The sequence below is a fragment of the Giraffa tippelskirchi genome, chromosome 6 (assembly GCF_054371585.1).
Source record: "Giraffa tippelskirchi isolate mGirTip1 chromosome 6, T2T-mGirTip1v1.2.pri, whole genome shotgun sequence".
In the NCBI taxonomy this organism is placed as follows: Eukaryota; Metazoa; Chordata; class Mammalia; order Artiodactyla; family Giraffidae; genus Giraffa; species Giraffa tippelskirchi.
This window is the reverse complement of record NC_137280.1, coordinates 5,093,794-5,115,206: the sequence shown is the minus strand read 5'-3', so window position 1 is coordinate 5,115,206 and position 21,413 is coordinate 5,093,794. Positions and strand designations below refer to the sequence as shown.

Genomic DNA, 21,413 nt, shown 5'->3' with positions numbered 1-21,413 from the left:
CATACCTCACGCTCATAAAACACATCCTCCAATGTCTTTCCCCCACTGCTATCACTTACAGCCTCAAACAAAGGCTTGTATACCTGAAAAACAAAGACGTTTTTTTAAACAAGTTTTCACTTTTTATAAGTATAAAAATTATATCTTTCCAGCGACACAAGAATTGCACATCTATTTTAGAAAATCTCTCCAGAAGGCCTGAATGTTTTTTGTAGGCTCTTTGGTCTCTTGAGGAAATAACAAAAAAAATCCAAACAAGGAGAGTAGGGATGGAATTCCATTTTGTTGGCTTACTCAGGCCTACAGGGCAGGAGGCGAAAACAGTTCTACTCTCTGCACGCGGTTTGAGCTGATTTCCACGTTTGTCTCTTAGGGCCGGTTAGACACCTTATAGAGGCTAAGTGAGTGCTCGTGGTTTAATCAGCATGGCTTCACGGGTTCTTTGAGATGACAACTGATAAAATTCACATGGAATTTTAAGTGAGGAAGGGGTGAAAACTAGGGAGAAGCTCAAATTTTAGGATTATGCTCAAGAGCCTGTTGCAATGACACAAGAAAAGTTACAAAGGTTCATGCATTATTTGTTGGCTTCTCTTTCCTTGGTGGCAAAACTCCATAGGCCAAGATGAGAGGGGGGGTCATTCTAGTTCTGGAAAAGCTCCCTGAAGGGTCTGTGTGTTACTGGCTGCAGGTCAGAAGGGAGGGTGCCCGGGATGAGGTTATAACCTTGAGCTGAGAAGCTTCAGTCTGTAAGCCTGCGGGCGCCGCAGTAAGAGGGGACAGGGCGGCCGTCCTTCCTGAGTGCTGGCCACCGGGCAAAGGGAGTGCTATAAACAGTGTGACCATTTTCTGTCCTTTGAGGAGACATTCTGTACCTAGCACTGTTTGTCCAGTGGGTGCTTGAAAGGGCGGCTGGGGCAGGCTCTTTCACATAACTCTGACATGAGCTCACATTTCCGCTGCACCAGTCCCATGGGGAATTTGCTCTATCAAGCACTTTATAAAAAAAAAAAAAGGCTCAAATGACCATCCCCTGGATATTTAAACGAGTACTTGCTTGGCAGGAATCTTAAAAAACACACTAGCTTGGGTTAGAAACTCGGTGTATTTCTTTGGGAGAGACATCATAGCAAGAGATACCGCCTTCTAGCCTATAAACATTATAACCGCGTTAGATAAAGTGCAAATGTGACGTGTGGACTTTCTAAAGCACGCGAGACGAAATCACACGAGACATTCTGGGACAAGCACGTACTCCGTAATTGTCCGCTACCCTCTTCATCTGCTCGAAGTCCTCGGCTTGGGCCAGCAGGCGCAGCCCCTCGGGGAAGAGCTTGCCGCAGGTCGGGTAGAGGGTCTCCCGGTCCTCTTTGCTCAACTCGGTGCCAAAGGAGTTCAGAGTGATGATAAAAGCACGTCGGTCAGCCTCAAACTGAATTTGCAAGACATCAGAGTCAGTGAAATTGGACCATCTACTAAATGCTCTAGACAAATTCATTTTCAAAACGATCTGCCTTCTTTCCAATCTATGGCTAATTATAATGTGGACATGTGTTATTAATGTTCCCATAGTCTCTTCCTGGCACGGAGCAACTCCGCTTGCCAGAGAAGGGGCACACAGCTGTGACGACAGCCCAGGAGGCCAGGGCATCCCACTAAACCTCAGTTCCCAGGCTCTCTGTTATAAGTTACTGAAGCGTTTCTCTCGCGTAGGCTCCTAGAGTCTCAAATGTCCCTTCCATAAAAATCAGAGTAAGACCTACTTGCTGGGATCGATTCAGAGATAGGACAAGATAATGCGGATAGAAGGTCCTGGCAAAGTGTTTAGAACCTAAAGTGCATGTCATACAAGTTAACATCCCTTTCTGAATGCTGACATCAGTACGATCTTTAAAACAAACTGGGAAACTTAGCATTTGTTTGTACTTTCCTGGTATTGGTTTTCTTCTTTCAAGTCCTAGGGTAGATATCAATAAATCTAAGCCTGTCGCTAAGGATAATGGGACTCGGGACAGGTGACTTTCCTCTCAGTGTCCGTATTTGTAAATGGTGAGGTCTGACCACATGCTCTCTCAGGCGGGGTCAGTCTGCTCCCAACCAGTCTCCTCTGTGCTCAGTCCTACTGGACACTGAGCTCCCAGCCCCGCGTCCCGCCTCCCTGTCTCATCTAACCACCAAATCCTGCTCGAAATCGCCTTCTATTTCTTCACACTCCTCTTGGTTCTGCTTCTCCCCACTCTGACCCTTTCATCTCAGTCCGTCCCCCACAGGTACCTCCTCTGCTCGCCAGGGGAATCTGCCATGATGTCCTTGGGCTAAGCAGACCTTCTCCATCTACCCAAAGCAACCTGCCCTTACCACATTATTCTAAAATCTCTGCACTCTAAAATCTTTGAGGAGTCATGTCTGTCTTGTTCCTTATTTCTGAATATCTAGTCCCTGACACAGGAAGATCTTAAATGTCTACCAACTCCAACAAAATGGTCCACTATTCTACCACTCTAAAATTCTCTAATATTCTCTACCATAACGTGGTACCGGAGGTGTGTTTCAAGGATTCTTAGCTTTGTCATCACTGGGAAGCTTGGTAGAAGTTCAGAAGCTTAGACTGTAGTCCAAACCTAGTGAACTAGAATCTGCATTTGAAATGAGATCCCAAGCTTGCTCATATGCACATCAGAGCTGAAATGAATTGTTCTACGGTATTATTTTTTTACTAATTAAGCAATAGCAAATTCAGACTTACAACAGATCTTACTGGAACTGTTTTGTTGGAACAGGTGTTTCCTTATCAGTAAAGTGAGAGTTGGTTTCTTCTGATACTTTCGATTGCTCTCATGGAAATTATGCATGCGTCAGAAGCCAGGGGAGGCCTTATAAGGAAGCAAAGGCAACTGCCTCTGGCTACTGAATCTAACCAATCCTGTCAGTAATCTTAGACCTTCCAAGGATAAGAAAAGAAATGCAAGAGGGAGATTTCGTGGCAGTAAGAAACCTTGAAAATAACCCGCAGGGCAGGCGGAGCTCATCGTCCCAGATGTTCTTCAGTGTCCTTTCTAGGGCTAAAGTGTTAGAATAACAAGGAGGGAAACAGGGCGGGGTGGGCAACACTGCAGCACACAAGGCAGGGAGGAGGTCACAGGGGGGCAGAGCGTGTGACATCGTGGGGGAGTGGCAAGCTCAGAGTCCAGGGGCGCAGCTGGAGAGGTGGCATGGACAGGGAGCTGGCAGGGAACAGGAGAGGCTTCACAAGCCTTGCCAAGGAGAGAGGACTTTGATGGACGCGGCTGGTTATCTGCACACGCCGCTCACTTTCCAACTTCTGGTCCTTGTTAGCACTTGTCCCCTTTGCCTACGGAGCACACACACCATCCCATAACTCTCTAGGTTGAAATTACACCTGCCTTTGAGGATCTCATCAAATACAATCTTTTTTCATCTGAAGTCCTTCTCTCTTCTCTCTAATCGGATTTGATTTCCTTTCATGCCTTATTATATTTTAATTTCCCTTTTATTATAAGTGTCTATCTACTGCTTTCTTCTAGCCTAGAGGCTGTGTGTGTTTCTGTGTGTATTCTCTTCGTGAAAAGAACTATAATTTTTGAATTGTAAAGAGGCCATCCTGTCTCTGACCGTCCCTAAGCAGACACTTTGCCATGACACCTGATTATGGGGGCAAGTAGCTGGGGTGGTACTAGTTTCCGTAAGCCCTGTATCACTTGCAGAGGGTAACCAGCCTGTGGGGTACAGCGGACCTTAAACATCCTGTCTTTCCTTTCCCTGCAGACACTCAGGCATTGTAAAACCGTAACTTATTTTTTGTTGTTGTTGCAAAAGAAAACTAGGCACTGTTGACAGATTCAAAACCCTTATCCGTTGCTTATGACAGAGTGGGGCTGATTAGTTTGAAAATTCTTGCCAGTTCCTTACAGGAGGAAGGGTCTCCCTGGTGGGAGCAGTGGCTAGAGGGCTCGATGGCAGAGGAAGAGAGTGAAGTGAACTGGGACCAGCCCCTCCTTATCAGCATGTGTCCTGGCCCAGGGAGGTGAAACAAACATACTCTGTGCTTATTTTCACCGCGTCATTAACCTTGCAGATCATCAGCAAAGCAGGAATGAGGCAAACAGCACACTGCAGCACATCTGTCTGGGATGTAAGTCAATTTCTTTTTCTAAATATGAAGCCACAATCTCGTAATTAGGTCATATTTTCACCTGCAAGCCTAGGTGTATGTCCTCCTCCACTACATTCAATCTTTTGAAATCTCTAGTCAAATCAGATCAAGTGAGAATATATACGGAAGAACTTCGAAATTCTAAGTGCTCTATGGTTGTGCAAAGAAAAGGGGAAGTAATTACATGACCTGGGATATTGACATAAAACTGACACACTTCTTCTGATCATCTCGTTAGACATGTAATAATTGCACACCATGTGTAACTGATATTTTTACTTAAGTGTATAAAGATAGTTAAATGGATTTTTATTTTTAACACTGCTTGAAAAAAAATCCAATAAGGTAGTATCATGGGTATTGCAAAAGGACAAAGAGAACGCAGGGTATATAGTATTTTGACCAAACCCTCCTGGCGATAAGGATTCTTCTAATACTGTGCTGCCCTTTCCACATTACCAAGGATGACAAAAACATAATTCTTATTTGCTTCTGGTTTTTAAAGCACGTGGAGTATGATCTTGCTTAAGAATTAGCACTTAGCTTTATATAGAAGAGCTGCAGGTGAATTTGATGTAGAGGTGATCTAGCACAATAAACACATAAGAACTGAAGCCAGACAACCTGTGTTCAGATCCTGACACTACCACTTACTAGCTCTTTGACATCAGGCAACTTACTAGCCTTCTCTGTGCCTCAGTTGTCCCCTCTGAAAAAGAGGTCCTAAGCTACACATCTCAATGTGCTATTTCGAAGTCCAAGTGAATTTGTATATATAAAGCACCTAGGACAGTATCTGGTATATAATAAGTGTTAGCTATTAATAGTGCTATTGTATACCTCTGTAAGGTTATTATTTTTCTTTTTTAGTAAAAGAAAGATTATTCTATAGTGCTTTATGATTTTCAAGTTTCACATTTCATATAATCCCATAATAACGCTTCCCCCTTCCCCTATTCTGCTCCTCCTCCTTCACTCACTTCACTGGTAACCACTAGTTTCTTCTCTTTATCCACCAGTCTGCTTCTTTTTTGTTTTATTCACTGGTTTGTTTTATTTTTAGATTCCACATATAAAATAACATACAGTACTTGTCTTTCTCTGTCTTATTTCACTTAGCATAATACCCTCCAAATCCATCCAAATTGCTGCAAATGGCAAGATTTCATCCTTTTTCATGGCTAAGTAGTATTCCATTGTATATACGTACTACATCTTCTTTACCTTTTCATCTGTTGATGGACATTTAGGTTGCTTCCATACCTTGGAAATTGTAAATAATGCTACTATGTATGTATGTATCTTTTCAAATTAGTATCTTTGCTTTTTTCAGGTTCATATCCAGGAGTAGAACTGCTGGGTCACATGGTATTTCTAGTTTCAGGGTTTTTGAGAAACCCCATACCATTTTCCACAGTAGCTGCACCAATTTATATTCCTAACAGCAGTGATGATGGTTTCCTTTTCTCCTCATCCTTGCCAACATTTGTTGTTTATATTCTTTTTGGTGATAGTCATTTTGACAGATGTGAAGGTTATTAATCTTAACATAACTCTTTTCCACATATTTGGTAGGTACAAAGTACATGAATAATTGCTAAGCCACAGGAATTATGCCGTGTAGAATCTATACTTTTGAGCCATAGATAATACGGCTTTTTAAAGTGTGGCTAGTAGTTAAATTTATGAAAAGAAAGTGAGCTGCTTCAGAGGGTCACTAGGCTGCTTGTGTTATGTGATCAGCATGTCTGGAACTCACTTTTTGACAACTGGCATGCCTTGAAAAAATCTTTTTTGATGCCCACTGCCTATGTAACACAGATAGAGATAAAAAATATTTTTGGAGTCCTCCAAAGAGTTCTTACTTCAAGGACTGCTTTGACTTTAAATTTTCAACAGTATCTTTAACTATAAAAGTTTAATAATTAGATATTTGAAGGGAATTACTTTTATCAAGGGCTTCCCAGGTGGCACTAGTGGTAAAGAACTTGAACTGCTAATGCAGGAGATGTAAGAGATGTGGTTTGATCCCTGGGTCAGGAAGATCCCCTGGAGGAGGGCATGATAACCCACTCCAGTATTCTTGCCTGGAGAATCCCAAGGACAGAGGAGCTGGTGGGGTACAGTCTATAAGGTCGCAGAGCTGGACACGACTGAAGCAACTAAGCACACACACACTTTTATCAAATGCAGTATCAGAACATTAGGTTGGAATATGTGCAGATGAAGTTATTTCAGTTTTTTCTCTTCTTCTTCAATGAGTAGTTCTTATCAGACTTTTCTTGAAATCAGAAGTCATTCAAATATGTAAATATTAATATCTACCCACCAATGAAGCCAATATAACTGATAATCTAATGATTAAGGATATTCTTTAGACAAAACTTCTTTCCACAGGGCAAAGCGAGAGTTTTCTAAGCCCAATAAGTCTTTTTTGTTTTGTTTTTTGGCTGTGCCACATGGCTTCAGGATCTTAGTTCCCCAACCAAGGATTGAACCTGTGCTCTTAGCAGTGAAAGCGCAGAATCCTACCACTGGGGGATACCTTATTATTATTATTATTATTATTATTATTATTATTATTATTATTATTTTAAGATCCAAGTGAAATAGTAAGTCATGAGGAGAGACCCGGGTAAAACACTCAGTGCAAACTACGCCCAGAATTCCCCTCCGATCCCTTGATCTCTGGCCTGAGTCTCCTGTGTGTGAGCAGATTGACATTTGCAAGCAAGAGGGCCTCTGGGCACAGATGAAACCTGTGATGACGAAGAGGAATTAAAGGGAGTATAACATCAGTTAGAGAGGTGGGCACCAATGGTGGCATCTGCCACTCTGTGAGGAGTAAGTGGGCACGCCAACTGTGAATCACCACCCCTGGTCTTTCTGCTGGGAGCAGTGGTGCTCAAGGGTTGCTCGTGGAGGGCTTTATTTTAGGATTTACATGAGGAACGCCACCCACAGTGGGTTTTGTTGACAAGCTGTGAGGTTCCCAACAGGCCCAATGCGGGGAGGGAACTTGGTGATTGTTATGGGTACCTATAGTGCACCAGTTTTCCAAAGCATACTCAATTTTTAACACATTAAAATCTGCTTCCTTCATACTACATCCAAGTAGATCACGATCAAACTTCTATAAGCATTATTCTTTTTTAATTCCCAAATAAGCTCTTCCCTGTAGAAAACTAGGAAAATGCCACTCTTATTTGAAGACATCATATGATACATATAATAAAATATATTGCTATTTTATTTCTAGATAGAAGAACTTCTAAGAATAAAAAAATGGTACGATTATATAAATAAAAAGCGTGTAAGCCCGTTATTTCACATAAAAAAGTCAAGGTCTCTTTCTTACCTCCAGAATGGGACACATGACTTCCGCCGTGACATCACCATGATTCTTACAGAATTTATAGAATGCCTCGATGTAGGACTTAAAAAGAAGAAAGATCCCAAAACAAGAAAATGAACATATTTTCCTTTTGGAAATTTCTAGATCAGCTTTTCATGACTTATTAAACTGTTTAATGAAAATTGAATTACTTCTCCCACAGGGAGATATTTTATAACACATTTGATGCAAACTTTCACCTTGCAGTGCATTGCTCAGCCTACAGAGGAGAACGCCACAAAAGAAGAAAACTGAATTTACCATAGCTTGAAATAACTTATCAAGCACTTTTTTGCACGGCTCTTGGATGATTTCATAGTTAATTCTCACTATTCTAACAAGAGTACGAAACTCTCTTATGAGCTCAGCAGATAAGTCCAGAATGGGTCCTATGAAAAAGTGAAAGCTCAGGAGACACATCTGGGATGGCACTGAGCAAGGACAATACACAGGGAAGGCCGAGTCTAGGCTGTAGGGTCAGGGAGTCTGTGTTTGAATCTCAGCTCCATTACCTACTAGCTCGCTGACTTCTGCCAACTCAGTTTCAGTTTTCTCATCTGGGGAGCGGGGATGGCACGTAGTTTTGCTGAGTAGATTAAATGAACTAATGTCTAGAAACGCTTACAACAGTGGCTCCTGTTAGCTGTATCTCAGGGATGCCTCCTCTAAAGCCCATAAGTCTCTTTATAAAAAGGAAAGTGCTGCAGTGCAGTGCCTTGGAGAGGTTTCATATGTTTCAGCATAAGCAGCTAGATAGAGGGCATATTCATTCAGTTGCTCTGTGAGGGTGTCTAAAGGTGCTGCGGTTGCATGGGGGGAAATGGACAGCCCATATTACGCAGAGCATCTCCGAGGGCGGCAGCATGGTCCAGGCAGACGGTCACACAGCACAACGTGGTGTCTGTGCTGTTGTGTGCACAGGTCAGTCATCCTGGTGTGCACACTGTCAGTAAATTAAAACTGTGTGCACAGGTTCACTGTGAGATTCACAGACTCTGTAACAGGGTTGAGGACAGAGATGAAAACTACATCACACAGGGTTCACTGCGTGTGCTGCTGCTTTTGAATTGGATTGATGTTCACCCCACTCATCTATCTACCTACCCATCCATCCATCCAGCTGACACCTTTTAGGTGCCAGGCACCACGTAAGAGCTAAGGATACAGAGAAGAATGGGATCATCTCAAGAATCTTGCTGGATGGGAGAAGTTGACATGCTTGTATTTAACTAGAAGACAGGTCAGGACTAAAAAGAGCTTTGTTCCCATTATGCCTAACCTCATAATTCAGAAGCTGGATAGCAAGAGCTAGTGCTAGCGCTAAGTCGCTTTCAGTCATGTCCGACTCTGTGCGTCCCCATGGACTGTAGCCCGCCAGGCTCCTGTGTCCACGGGATTCTCCAGGCAAGAATACTGGAGTGGGTTGCCATTTCCTTCTCCACGGGATCTTCCTGACCCAGGGATGGAACCTGGGTCTCCTGCTTTGCAGGTGAATTCTCTACCAGCTGAGCCGCTAGCAAGTAAGTAACATCTGATGAAGTACTCTGGTTACAATGTATTATGTGATAAAGAAGAACATTATATTTAGAGAAACAGTTACCTTGTACAGTTTATTACGCAGGATTTCAATATTCAGTTCATCTAGAGCATTTTCAGATGTACAGTCTTGAAAGAACGGAGCTGAAAGCAGAAATTATCATACAAAATAAAACAGGATTTTGCACTGTAGAAAATGTTTCCTGAATGTACCACCCCCTGCTCACCCCTAACTAGGACACTGTGAAGTGACAGGCAATTGACAGCCTCAATGAAGCTAACAATGACGGCGACGGGGGAGTGATTACTGAGGAAGCATTTGCTCTGTGCAACCCCCAGTAAACACTGGATACACTTGAACGTATTTAATCCTCCCAACCTTGAACTACTCACTTTATAGTTTCCGCTTTTGAAGTCCCTCCCCACATCAGCCAGTCATATTTACCATTTACAACCTTACTATGTGACAAATATGGAGCTGTATTAAAACTGTCCTAGTTGGAAACAGTGGCTGACTTTATTTTTCTGGGCTCCAAAATCACTGCAGATGGTGACTGCAGCCATGAAATTAAAAGATGCTTACTCCTTGGAAGGAAAGTTATGACCAACCTAGACAGCATATTAAAAAGCAGAGACATTACTTTGTCAACAAAGGTCCGTCTAGTCAAGGCTATTGTTTTCCAGTGGCCATGTATGGATGTGAGAGTTGGACTATAAAAAAGGCTGAGCGCCGAAGAATTGATGCTTTTGAACTGTGGTGTTGGAGAAGACTCTTGAGAGTCCTTTGGACTGCAAGGAGATCCAACCAGTCTATCCTAAGGGAGATCAGCCTTGGGTGTTCATTGGAAGGACTGATGTTGAAGCTGAAACTCCAATATTTTGGACACCTCATGCCAAGAGCTGACTCATTGGAAAAGACCCTGATGCTGGGAAGGATTGGGGGCAGTAGGAGAAGGGGATGACAGAGGATGAGATGGTTGGATGGCATCACCGACTCAATGGACATGGGTTTGGGTGGACTCCAGGATAGGAAGAGATTATTGTTTTCAAAATGAGGAAACTGGAGTAAAATGAATTGTTCCCAGTCCCTTGGTTGGGGGCGCCAGGGCCTGGCTTCATGTTTTCGGACCTGGGCTTTTAGACTCACGGTCTTTCGGCCACACTATGCTCCTGGAGCACTCGACACTTAATAATGATGCAGCTACTTTTCTTTTTAAAGTTTGTTTTAAATGGCAACTATTATGATGAATGATCAAGGGTGAACTGCTATTATCTAGGTTTCCTGACAATGGAGGTACAAAATGATTCCTTCAGCATTTTAAATGCTGCAACTATTGTCAGTGCCAAAGCATGATGACGTTAACATTTATTGTATCACTGCTTCAGGTCATTTGACAGACACTCCTGAGCGTCTCAGAAAAAAAGGCATTTCCAAACTTCCTAAAACAAATGTTTCCCAGACTCAGACTTATACAGACAGAAATTAAAAATGAAAAGGTAAGGAACTAATCACCTAAAATCCAGCTAGAAAATCTTTTGAAAAATTACAAGTTTTATCATTTATTTGCTATGATCAGGGATGAAGCCCAAGGGTTTGGAGGTTGGAGAAGGAGCCCTGGCCCTGCTCGGCTACCAATGGTCTGCGTGGGATCTGGGGCGCTATTACACCACTCGTCTTGATCTGAAAAAGGCGGGAGCTGGACCGGATGATTCTGCAATGTCCCCTCCGCTTCGAGGAATCTGTATAGTATGACGCTGCGTTCATGGAGACAGCTGTGACTTGCAAGTGCATTTTCTAATATTGTGATAACACACAAAAGCAGCCGCACGGTTCCTTAGGCATTCGTACCTAGCGGAGTCTCGACCAGAATGGCGTGGAAGAGGTCAGAAGGCGTCTCTGCAATGCTGACTGCTTCCATTTCCGTGAAATGGCCCAGCGGGTGGCACTTCGCCAGAACGTCTTTCACAGGCTTGCTCTGCAGGGCGCCGTTCATCAGGAGAATCACATTGTCTATCATGTAACTGCACCTGGTGTGGAAGGAAGACTCGGCCGTTAGGAAAATGATTTTATGAGGATAAGAAGCATCCCGCAGGGTAAACGGAAGCAACACACCCCATTCGGGCACATCCTCGTTCACGAAGGAAGTAATCTCCTTTTATTTTAAGCTCTGGTGTATGAGAGATGTGGGTGGGGTGAAATACCTGCCTCTCAGAGGGAGCTACAGTTTGGAAAACCATATTCATAGTTATAATAACTGACCGGTGAACCACGTAGAAGATGACCCTACTCACTAATGTGGGGGGTGGGGCTGGGCAGAGAGCCATGAGGGTGTAAGATTGTTTGATTTCTCATGATGGACTATGGACTGCAAAAGTTGAGAAACACAGAACTGAAGGGTTTCTTTCTACTTTAAAAACTGACTGTTGAAATCTGTGATGGAGCCCATCACTGAGGATTCAAAGTTTTAAGTATTTAAAATAAAAAGGAATAAAATTAACATATTCATTTTAAAACTAAAATGTTTTATTTATTAAAAATTAGACTGTTCCCGGTCTTTTCCTCTTATGAGACAGTCAGCTTTCTAATCTCTTCCCCCTCCCAGAACCCCAAGAGTCCATAGATTCACACTTGATGTGTTTGCTTTCTTCAATACAAAGCCCTATATTCCAAAGATGTTCCAAACAATGAGGTGGAGAAGTAAGAGAGACACAGTAGCCTCCTTTGTAGAGAACGCAGCTTAAGGGAGGTACTGGAAAAGGATCCACTGGGATGCACAGGCTGCATAGAGATTGCAGGGTGGTGTGGGACCTCAGAGCCAGGCGTTTAAGCCCGTCTGGTATCAGACTGATGAGATGTGGGATGGCATCACCGACTCGATGGACATGAGTTTGGGTAAACTCCGGGAGTTGGTGATGGACAGGGAGGTCTGGCATACTGCAGTCCATGGGGTCGCAGAGAGTTGGACACGACTGAGGAACTGAACTGAACTGAACTGGGATCAGACTTGCTAGGGAGTGACTTTAGGCTGCAACTTGCAGAATGAGTAAGAGCTGTCCAGGAAAAAGCGGCTGGGAATGGGGCGAAAGAGTGCTTCCAGGCAGGAGGGAGACCGCGTGGAAAGCCCCAGAGGCAGAGAGCCAGGAACAAGGACATCCTTTGGCCTGAGGCTGAGTACCGGAGGTGGGGCCCAGACTGAGTGTGCCGGGTCCTGAAGGATAAGATGAGGAATTTAGATCGAGGGCCATGGGAGATGCTGAGTGCCTTTAAGGACAGGGGAGAATTATGATCTATGTAGACAGAATAGGCATCAAAACAAGAGGGAAACACACATATAGCAAAGTGCTTTATAAAGTTATACTTCATTTTTATTTAATTATGATAATCACACTGTGATGATAATAGGTACTATTATTAATGAAATTTTACAGATGAGCCACTAGAGGCCCAGACAGGTAAACATCTCAGCCATGATGATACAGCTAACAAATGAGAGAGCCGTGCGTCAAACTCCTGGAACCTTTCTCTGAACGCTCAGATTATGTTGTGTTAAGTTGTAAGGATGACGCATTGGTTTCTAGTTTTAACAGTTAGAAGCTGGAGCCATTTATTGAGATGAGAGCGTTGGAGGAAGAGCAGGTTATAATAGGAGCAGGTTTCGGGCAGAGTGAGCTCAGATGCCCAGGAGGAGATACCAGGCAGGCTTCAGGCATCTGAGTCCTGAAGACAGCGGCGGGGCAGAGACGGTCAGGGGACCGAGTACAGCGTGGGGTGGGTGGCGGGCGGTTTAAAGGTAGAAGCAGATGTTTGGGCATGCTTGAGGTCACAGCTTCGAGTGCACCTCAAGAGTTCCGTCCTGAGAACTCTGGGGAACCCCAGCATTCAAGGCCCTGGACGGGACCTCAGCAGGAATGAGCAGACGGTAGGAGGAGAGCCACAGAAGGGAGTTCTAGGACGTTTTAGAAAGAAGAAGTCAAAGGCCACAGGAAAATCAAGGTGAAGTGGAGTCGCTCAGTCGTGTCCGACTCTCTGTGACCCCATGGACTGTTGCCCACCAGGCTCCTCCGTCCATGGGATTTTCCAGGCAAGAGTACCGGAGTGGGTTGCCAGTTCCTTCTCCAGAGGATCTTCCCGACCCAGGGATCGAACCCAGCTCTCCCACATTGTAGGCAGATGCTTTACCCTCTGAGCCAGCAGGGAAAATCAAGGTAGACACTAAAGCCAAGTGTTTTCAGGATGCACCCACCAAGAGGCCTTCTAACACCAGAGCAAACACACATTCAGGGGGGTTTGCTTGTGGAAGAGAAAGGGAAGAAGGCAGAAACCTGCCCACGGTGTGTTTAAAACGAGAGGGAAGTAGAGGTTTCGTTCGTTTTGTTTTTTAAAAGAGTTCACACTACAGGGCAGCGGAAGGTAACTATATGGAGACCTAGGGGCTGAAGGAAGTTTGGACTTTCAGTTTGGGTGGGTTTTTTTTGAAGATGGGAGCGAAAAGAATGTGTTTAAGAGCTGAGGGGAAAGAGGCAGCGAGAGGCTGAGGTGGAAGAGACGGAAGGGACAGCTATGCGATGAGACACAGTCCTCAGGTTTGACAGCGATGGCAACCACTGCACAGTTTAAGCTTGAAAATAAAACACCTTTCAGGACTTCCCCTGGTGGTCCAGTGGTTGAGAATCTGCTTTGCAATGCACAGGACGCGAGCCTTCATCCCTGGTCAGAGAACCAAGATCCCATATGCGACAGGGCAACTAAGCTCACGCACCTCAACCAGAGAGTCTGTGTGCTGGAAACTACGGAGGCCACGCACTCCAGAGCCACGCCACAACCACAGAGGCCCATGCAGAAGATCCCGCAGGTTGCAACTGAGACCGGACGTAGCCAAAACTGAATAAATAAATATGAAAAAAAACCCACCGTTCACTGGATGAAAATTAACCTGGCCACTCAGAAGCACAGTCATTGGTGTCTGGCTGCCTGGGTTACAGACTTCCTGGGCAAGAATGCATTTCCAGCAGGAGAATAGTCTCCTACATGGCAACTGAGCTTCTAAAAGTTATCCCAATAAAATTTTTACCTAAAGAAGTTTAGATGAAGGCACGTATCCCTTCATGAAATTGTGTAACCATAAAGTTTCTTCACCCCCTCCAAACAGCAGTGCCAAATTTAGACATTATGGAATTTGAGAATCCTTTTTATCTCCTGAAAATGATATTAAAATGGAAGTGCTTATTTAACTGTCCCTTTATGGCTCAGAAGCTATTATCTGAGAGGGGAATTGCCAGCACTTAATAATCTTAGCAGACTCCAGATATTTAATTGTTCCCCACAGCACCCCTGCGATGTAAAAGCAGGTGAGCCGCCAACATTCCCAATTTGCAGAGGACAATCAGACCGACGCTGACGGGGGCGAACAAAGTCAGTGCTGTGAGACTTCAGCCCACAGGAAACAAAACTCAGGCCCACGTCTGTATAGTGCCTGTGGGCTTGTGCACACGTGTGTGTGTGCGGATGTGTGTGTATTGGGTGCTTTTTTCTTTTAAGTTACTGGAGAGCCTGGGTCCTACATTGCAAAGAGAAAGCCGTATGGAGATTGAATTGTTTTATTTCAACTCATTTAAGTGGCCTTGTTTCCAAGACAGGATAATAATAGCAGTTCTCAGTTTTGTTCAGAAAACGAAGTGAGAATCAAGATCGGACCACGGCAGGGGCGCGCCGTCTCGTCCCCACCTCCATCACACAGGCAGCAGGCGCATAATGAGTGGCGGTTTGGGGTGGAAGGGGATAATATGCCTAGAAGATAACCTGTTCTCTCCAGACTAGGATCCTGATAACCATCAGGGCCATGCCTCCAGTGGTTAGGAATGAAATCTCTAATGGGTTGCTTGAGTAATATTTTCTCTATAACTCTGACATCGGCATCTGTGAAAATCATGAAGTGAAGTGAAGCGAAAGTTGCTTAGCCATGTCTGACTCTTTGTGACCCCATGTCCATGGATTTCTCCCCACCAGGATGGAGAGTGGGTAGCCTTTCCCTTCTCCAGGGGATCTTCCCAACCCAGGGATCGAACCCAGGTCTCCCGCACTGCAGGCGGATTCTTTACCAGCTGAGCCACTGGGGAAGCGCATGAATTGACCTAAAATTGTGAGAGTAAATGACACAATTTCAGAAAGTTTAGGTTTTAAAAAGACTAATTTTTTCAAATGCCAACCTTTCTTGAGGCTGTTAATGTGTCAGGCATTACATGCAATGCATGCATGGTTCTACTCAAGACTCCCCACCAGTCAGTGCTTAAGGATGACTTTACACGGAGGAAAGAGCCTGTGTGGGTTCCATAACCTTGTCCAAGGTCACACTGCTGGAGAGGGGCGGGATTGGGACCCCACCGCCAAAGCCTGGCTCCATGTTGGAATTAGATAAAGCAGCTTCACCCAGGAGATATTTTAGCATTTCCTCTTGGACTTAGCGCTGTTCTTTTTCCTTCTGCTCCCAAAGTTATTTAAGGACCTCGAAGCTAACTAAATTAACTTTCCTGTGATATAACTATCAAGTTCTGGGCTAATGTAACAGTTGCTAAATGGTCAGACACAAGAGACCATAATTCGGTGTTAGTGGAACTGTTCTATGAATAAAAGTTTTAAGTACTTAAGTGTCATTAGCAGCAGCTGAGAAATGACTGTCATGCCCTAAGCACTCTGGCATGAGACAGCCAGGCAGAGAGAGAGCTCTTCTGAGAATATAGTTGGGAGAGGTTCAGAAGAAAGTGTCCGGTCCTTTCTGAAGACACATCTACTAAGATGGTAGGCACAGGGAAAATCAGCGGATTTTACAAATCCTTTAGGCTCCTCTGGTCAGATTTTGGTTTGAGCACATCATGCACCATTTGACCCTCCCCCGCCCAAACCATATTAATATTCAAGATATATGAAAAGGAAAGCATTCATCAATAGAGTGAAATGAGGGGAAAAAGAGATTTTAGTAAATTTCTGGAAGATATCAAACAAATAGAATTTTATGATGGCTTCAGAGCAGAAGTCCCTGATCGGAATGTACATGTGATGAAACAGCTGCAGAGTTGGGAAATTGCCATGAAAGGTGTCAGGCTTGGACTGGTTCAGGAACAGCGACAATTGGTTCAAGGCTGTAAGGCAAGGGTCAGGGCAATTAACGACAATAATTTTCCAGAGACGTGACCTCCCAGGTGGGGTAAGGCAGCAAGTCTTAAGAGCACTGCCATGGAGCCACATGAGACAATTGCTGAAAACAATGCACTAGCTCATTTACTTTAAGTTGATACGTAAAAACTTTTATTGTAAGCTTAAATACTGCAAAGATATTTCTTGTATATCATAGATGTCAGTATTTAAAATGAAACTGTTAAATCAGTCAAATTAAATTATTCAGTGAAGTGTCTGGATACTCACCTGCCATAGGCTGATTTTTGTCCTCTGAAAATTCATGTTGAATGAAATTCCAGCAGAACTATTCAAATCCCTAAAGGATGATGCCATCAAGGTTTTGCTTTCATTATGTCAGCAAATCTAGAAGACCCAGCAGTGGCCATGGACTGGAAAAGGTCAATCCTTATTCCAGTTCCCAAGAAGGGCAGTACTAACAAATGTGCGAAGCATCGGACAGTTGCACTCATCTCCCAGGCTAGTAAGGTTATGCTTAAAATCTTGCATGCTAGGCTTCAGCATTATTCAAACCAAGAACTTCCAGATGTCCAGGCTGGGTTTAGGAAAGGAAGAGGAACTAGAGATCAAACTGCCAACTTTCGCTGGATCATAGAGAAAGCAAGGGAATTTCAGAAAAACATCTATCTCTGTATCATAGAGATAAAGCCTTTCACACTAAAGTCTTTGTGTGGATCATGACAAACTTGGAAAGCTCTCAGCGAGATAAGAATACCTGTACGCAGGTCAAGAAGCAACAGTTAGAACCCTGTATGGAACAACCGATTGGTTCAAGACTGAAAAAGGAGTACCACAGGGCTGTCTGCTGTCACCTGTTTGTTTAACCTATACACTGAGCACGTCATGAGAAATGCTGGGCTGGATGAGTTACAAGCTGGAATCAAGACAGCTGGGGGAAACATCAATAACCTCAGATATGCGGATGATAACGACTCTAACGGCAGAAAGTGAAGAGGAGCTAAACACCCTCCCTCTCGATGAGGGTGAAGGAGGAAAGTGAAAGAGCCGGCTCAAGACTAAATATTAAAAAAACTAACATCATGGCATCTGACCCCATTTTGGCAGGGCAAATAGAGAGGGAAAAGGTGGAAGTAGTGACTGATTTCCTCTTCTTGGGCTCCAAAATCACTGTGGACAGTGACTGCAGCCATGAAATCAGAAGATGATTGCTTCTTGGCAGAAAAGCGATGACAAACCTAGACAGTATGTTGAAAAGCAGAGACATTACTCTGCCAACAAAGGTCCATATAGTCAAGGCTATGGTCTTCCCAGTGGTCAGGTATGGTTGTGAGAGCTGGACTGTAAAGAAGGCAGAGCACCAAAGAATTGATGCGTTTGAATTGTGGTGCTGGAGAAGACTCCTGAAAGTCCCTTGGACAGCAAGGAGATCCAACCAGTCAACCTCAAGGGAGATCAACCCTGAATATTCACTGGAAAGATTGATGCTGAAGCTGAAGCTCCAGCAGTTTGGTCATCTGATGCAAACAGATGACTCATTGGAAAAGTCCCTGATGCTGGGAAAGATTGAGGGCAGAAGGAGAAGAGGGTGTCAGAGGATGAGATGTCTGGACGGCATCACTGATGCAATGAGCATGAGCTTGGGCAAACTCCGGGAGATGGTGAGGGACAGGGAGGCCTGGTGTGCAGCAGTCCGTGGGGTTGCAAAGAGTCAGACACGACTGGGTGACTAAACAACAAAAAATTCATGTTGAAGCCCTAGCCCCAGGGGGAGGGTACATGGAGTTGGGGCCACTGGGGCTGTTAATTAAGTGAGGTCATGAGGTTGGGGCTGGTATGATGGGATTAGTGCCCTTCTGAGGACAGACACCCAGCATCTTGCTCTCTCTCCTTCTGCTGTGTGAGGACACAGTGAGGAATAGAGCCTTCACCAGGGAACCAAACTGAATGGCACCTTAATTTTGGACTTTCGTGCCTCCAAAACTGTAAGAAATAAAGTCCAATTATTCAAGTCACCAAGTCTGTGCCATTTTGTTATAGAAACTCAAGCTCACTAAGACAGCACCACTATTCAATTACAAATACAGAAAGAAATTATGTTGTTCGTTTTTTTTCTGGAAATGTTATTTCTACTCCAATTCTCTGATGAAATTTTACACTAATATAGCATTTATGCCTTTATTTTGAAAGTCTTATGTCTCTCTATAACTCTGTATACATATAATTAAGCACTAATTTTTCATTTCCTGTGATCACAGGCTTCAGATGTTAGAAGAAATTCTATGAGTTATTGTTACTGTTACTACTATGTGGATACAACAATATGGAATACATTTTTAAAGCTTTTTATCTTGAAATAATTATAGATTCTCTAGGAAGTTGAAAAAATAGTACAGAGAGGTCCTACGTCCTCTTCACCCAGTTTCCACCAGGGGTTACATCTTCATAGCTATAATGTTGGACAGTTGACATTGATCCTCTGCATGTGGATAGTTCTGTGTTACTTTATCCCGTGTGTAGACTGGTGCAGTCACCACCACAGTCAAGGCACGGAACTCCCTTGTCATCTACAGATCTCCAGTGTGCCACCCCTTCATCGTCACACCCTTTCCCATCAACCATCTCCTGCGCTCCTCTGTCCATGGGATTCTCCAGGCCAATAATACCGGAGTGGGTTGCCATGCCCTCCTCCAGGGGGTCTTCCCAACCCAGGGTTTGAACCCAAGTCTCTTGCATCGCAGGTGGATTCTTTACCATCTGAGCCACCTGGGAAGCCCATCTCCAAACCTCTGGCAAATACTAATTTGTTCTTGCTATAAGTTTGCCATTTTTGTGAATAATAGGAATTGTATTTAATATATGTGAATTTAATAGGCATTGTATATTATGTGACATTTTGAGATTGGCTATTTTAATTCGGCTTATTGTCGCTCAGCTGGTAAAGAATCTGCCTGCAATGCGGGAGACCTGGGTTCAATCTCTGGGTTGGGGAGACCCCCTGGAGAAGATCCCCACTCCAGTATTCTGGCCTGGGGAATTCCATGGACTGTATAGTCCATGGGGTCGCAGAGAGTCGGACACGACTGAGTGACTTTCACTTTCACTGATTCCCTTGAGATACATGTAATACATACAAGTTGTTGCCTGTAAATAATGTAAATATGTACACTTGTGTGTCAGTTTTTATGTAGAAATAAATTTCAATTTATCTGGAATAATGCTTAGAAGTGCAATTTGAGTTGTATGGTAGAGTATGTTTAGTTTTTTTAGAAACTGCATAAATCTTCTCTCTTAAAATTTTCCCTTACCTTCCCTACTTATAAGAGAACTGTCTTAAATATTTCCTCCATATACAGACCACATCAGAAAAATATTAATTTTTGCTTCAACTGTCAAATATAATATAGAAAATCAAGAGGAGAAAATCTATTGTATTTACCCACGTTTTCCTCCCGTTTTGTTGTTCTTTTCCTGTTGTTTTCAGATTCCTTCTTTTATCATTTCCTTTCTGCTTCAAGGACTTTGTTCAGCCATTCTTTTAGGGTAGGTCTATGGGCCACAAATTGTTAGTTTTCATTCTTCTGAGGCTGTTTTGAGTCACCCTTCATTCTTGAAAGATGCCTTCATTGTATATAGAATTCTGGGTTAACATTTCTCTCCCTTTAGCATTAAACAATGTTATAAGCCTTCCTTCTGAACACGATGGTTTCCAATGAGAAATTCACCGTTGTTCACGTTGCTTTTACCCCACAAGTATCACAGCTTTCAGGCATTTTTGTGTTTGTCTTTCAGAAGTTTGACTGACATATCTTGGCTTGGATTTCACTGGGTTTCTCTTATTTGGGGTTCATTTTAGTTCTTGAATCAATAGGTTTGTGTCTTTTGCCAAATACTGAGGGTTTTCAGTCATTGCTTCTTTGAATAGTTTTTCACCCTTTCCAGTCTTCTCTCCTTTGGGACTCACTGCTGCTTTGCATTGAGTCCCAGGTGTGGGAAGTGGAGCTGGGGGAGTCTTAATCTTAAAGGGTGCAGAGGGAAAAGTTGGAAGCTTGAAATCCAGAAGCTTGGAGAAGAGCTTGAAATCCACAAGCTTGGAGAAGGGCCCTGCCCCCCCACAGCACCCCCCACACACACACCAGTCACCCCTGCATAGTTCTGCACCTCCACCTGCAAAGCAGAAGCCGGAGGAGCCAATGCCATTGCATTCTATCCAAGGAGCCTCCTAGCAGCATAGCTCACGACTGCCTGTGTCATCACGAGCACCCGGCTGAGGCAGTGTTTGCCAGACCCTGAGAAGGCCCTGCCTCCTCTTTCCATGTTGTACTCTTTGGAAGTCAAGCATAAGAGAGGTGGGAACTATGGTAGCCCCGCTTGAAGATGGAGCATCTAGACAAATCATTCTGTAAGGGAGACGTGTCCCTTCTCCCTCATTTTTAGGTTAGTCAATCATTTATTTAGACCAGGATGGTCTTAAAAAATATTTACTTTATATTTTGGATGATAATTCAGTACAACTTCCTTTAATTCGCTGCTCAGATTGCTCCAGCTTTGGCCCCTGGGAGCCCTTGCAGTGGCTCCCGTATGCTCCTTTAGCGCACCCCAAACCACAGCACACCCCAAACCACTGCACACCCCAAACCACAGCACACCCCAAACCACTGCAGGGTTTGTTGTTTTGTTTCATTTTTCACATCCTCATATTCTGGTATTACAAGATAGCTCAAGTTCATCTTGTATATTTCTTGCTCCAGTCCTAGAATAGCTGTTTCTGCAAGGAATATCACTTCCCTTTATGGGGGAATGGTTTTAGAAACCAAGATCTAACAAAAGAGCTGAAAATATACCCATTAGACTTAGCAACTAGAGTGGGTTTGAGGGCATGGTAGGGTAGCAAATAAGACTGAGGTGGGTTGAGAAAATAAGTGACAAGATAGGAGTAGAGACCATCCCTTTTTAAGAAGCTTGGCATCAAGGGGTTGGAGAAGGCAATGGCAACCCACTCCAGTACTCTTGCCTGGAGAATCCCATGGATGGGGGAGCCTGGTGGGCTGCAGTCCATGGGGTCGCACAGAGTCGGACATGACTGAAGTGACTTAGCAGCAGCAGCAGCAGCATCAAGGGGTGGGAAAGGGCAGAATATCATTGTCTTCACACAATTG

At 43.9% G+C, this 21,413-nt stretch overlaps 1 protein-coding gene across 1 annotated transcript in view; it reads right to left on the bottom strand.

Annotated features, from left to right (window-relative positions):
* Positions 1-21,413, bottom strand: part of ATP6V0D2 (ATPase H+ transporting V0 subunit d2) — a 48,912-nt gene that overhangs the window by 1,890 nt on the left and 25,609 nt on the right. Inside the window, exons 3-7 of the mRNA XM_081504286.1 lie at positions 10,954-11,132; positions 9,169-9,248; positions 7,533-7,610; positions 1,256-1,432; positions 6-83 (exon numbers count right to left, since the gene is read on the bottom strand). Coding sequence (XP_081360412.1) covers positions 6-83; positions 1,256-1,432; positions 7,533-7,610; positions 9,169-9,248; positions 10,954-11,132 — 592 coding nt within the window. The remainder of the gene's footprint in view (positions 1-5; positions 84-1,255; positions 1,433-7,532; positions 7,611-9,168; positions 9,249-10,953; positions 11,133-21,413) is intronic.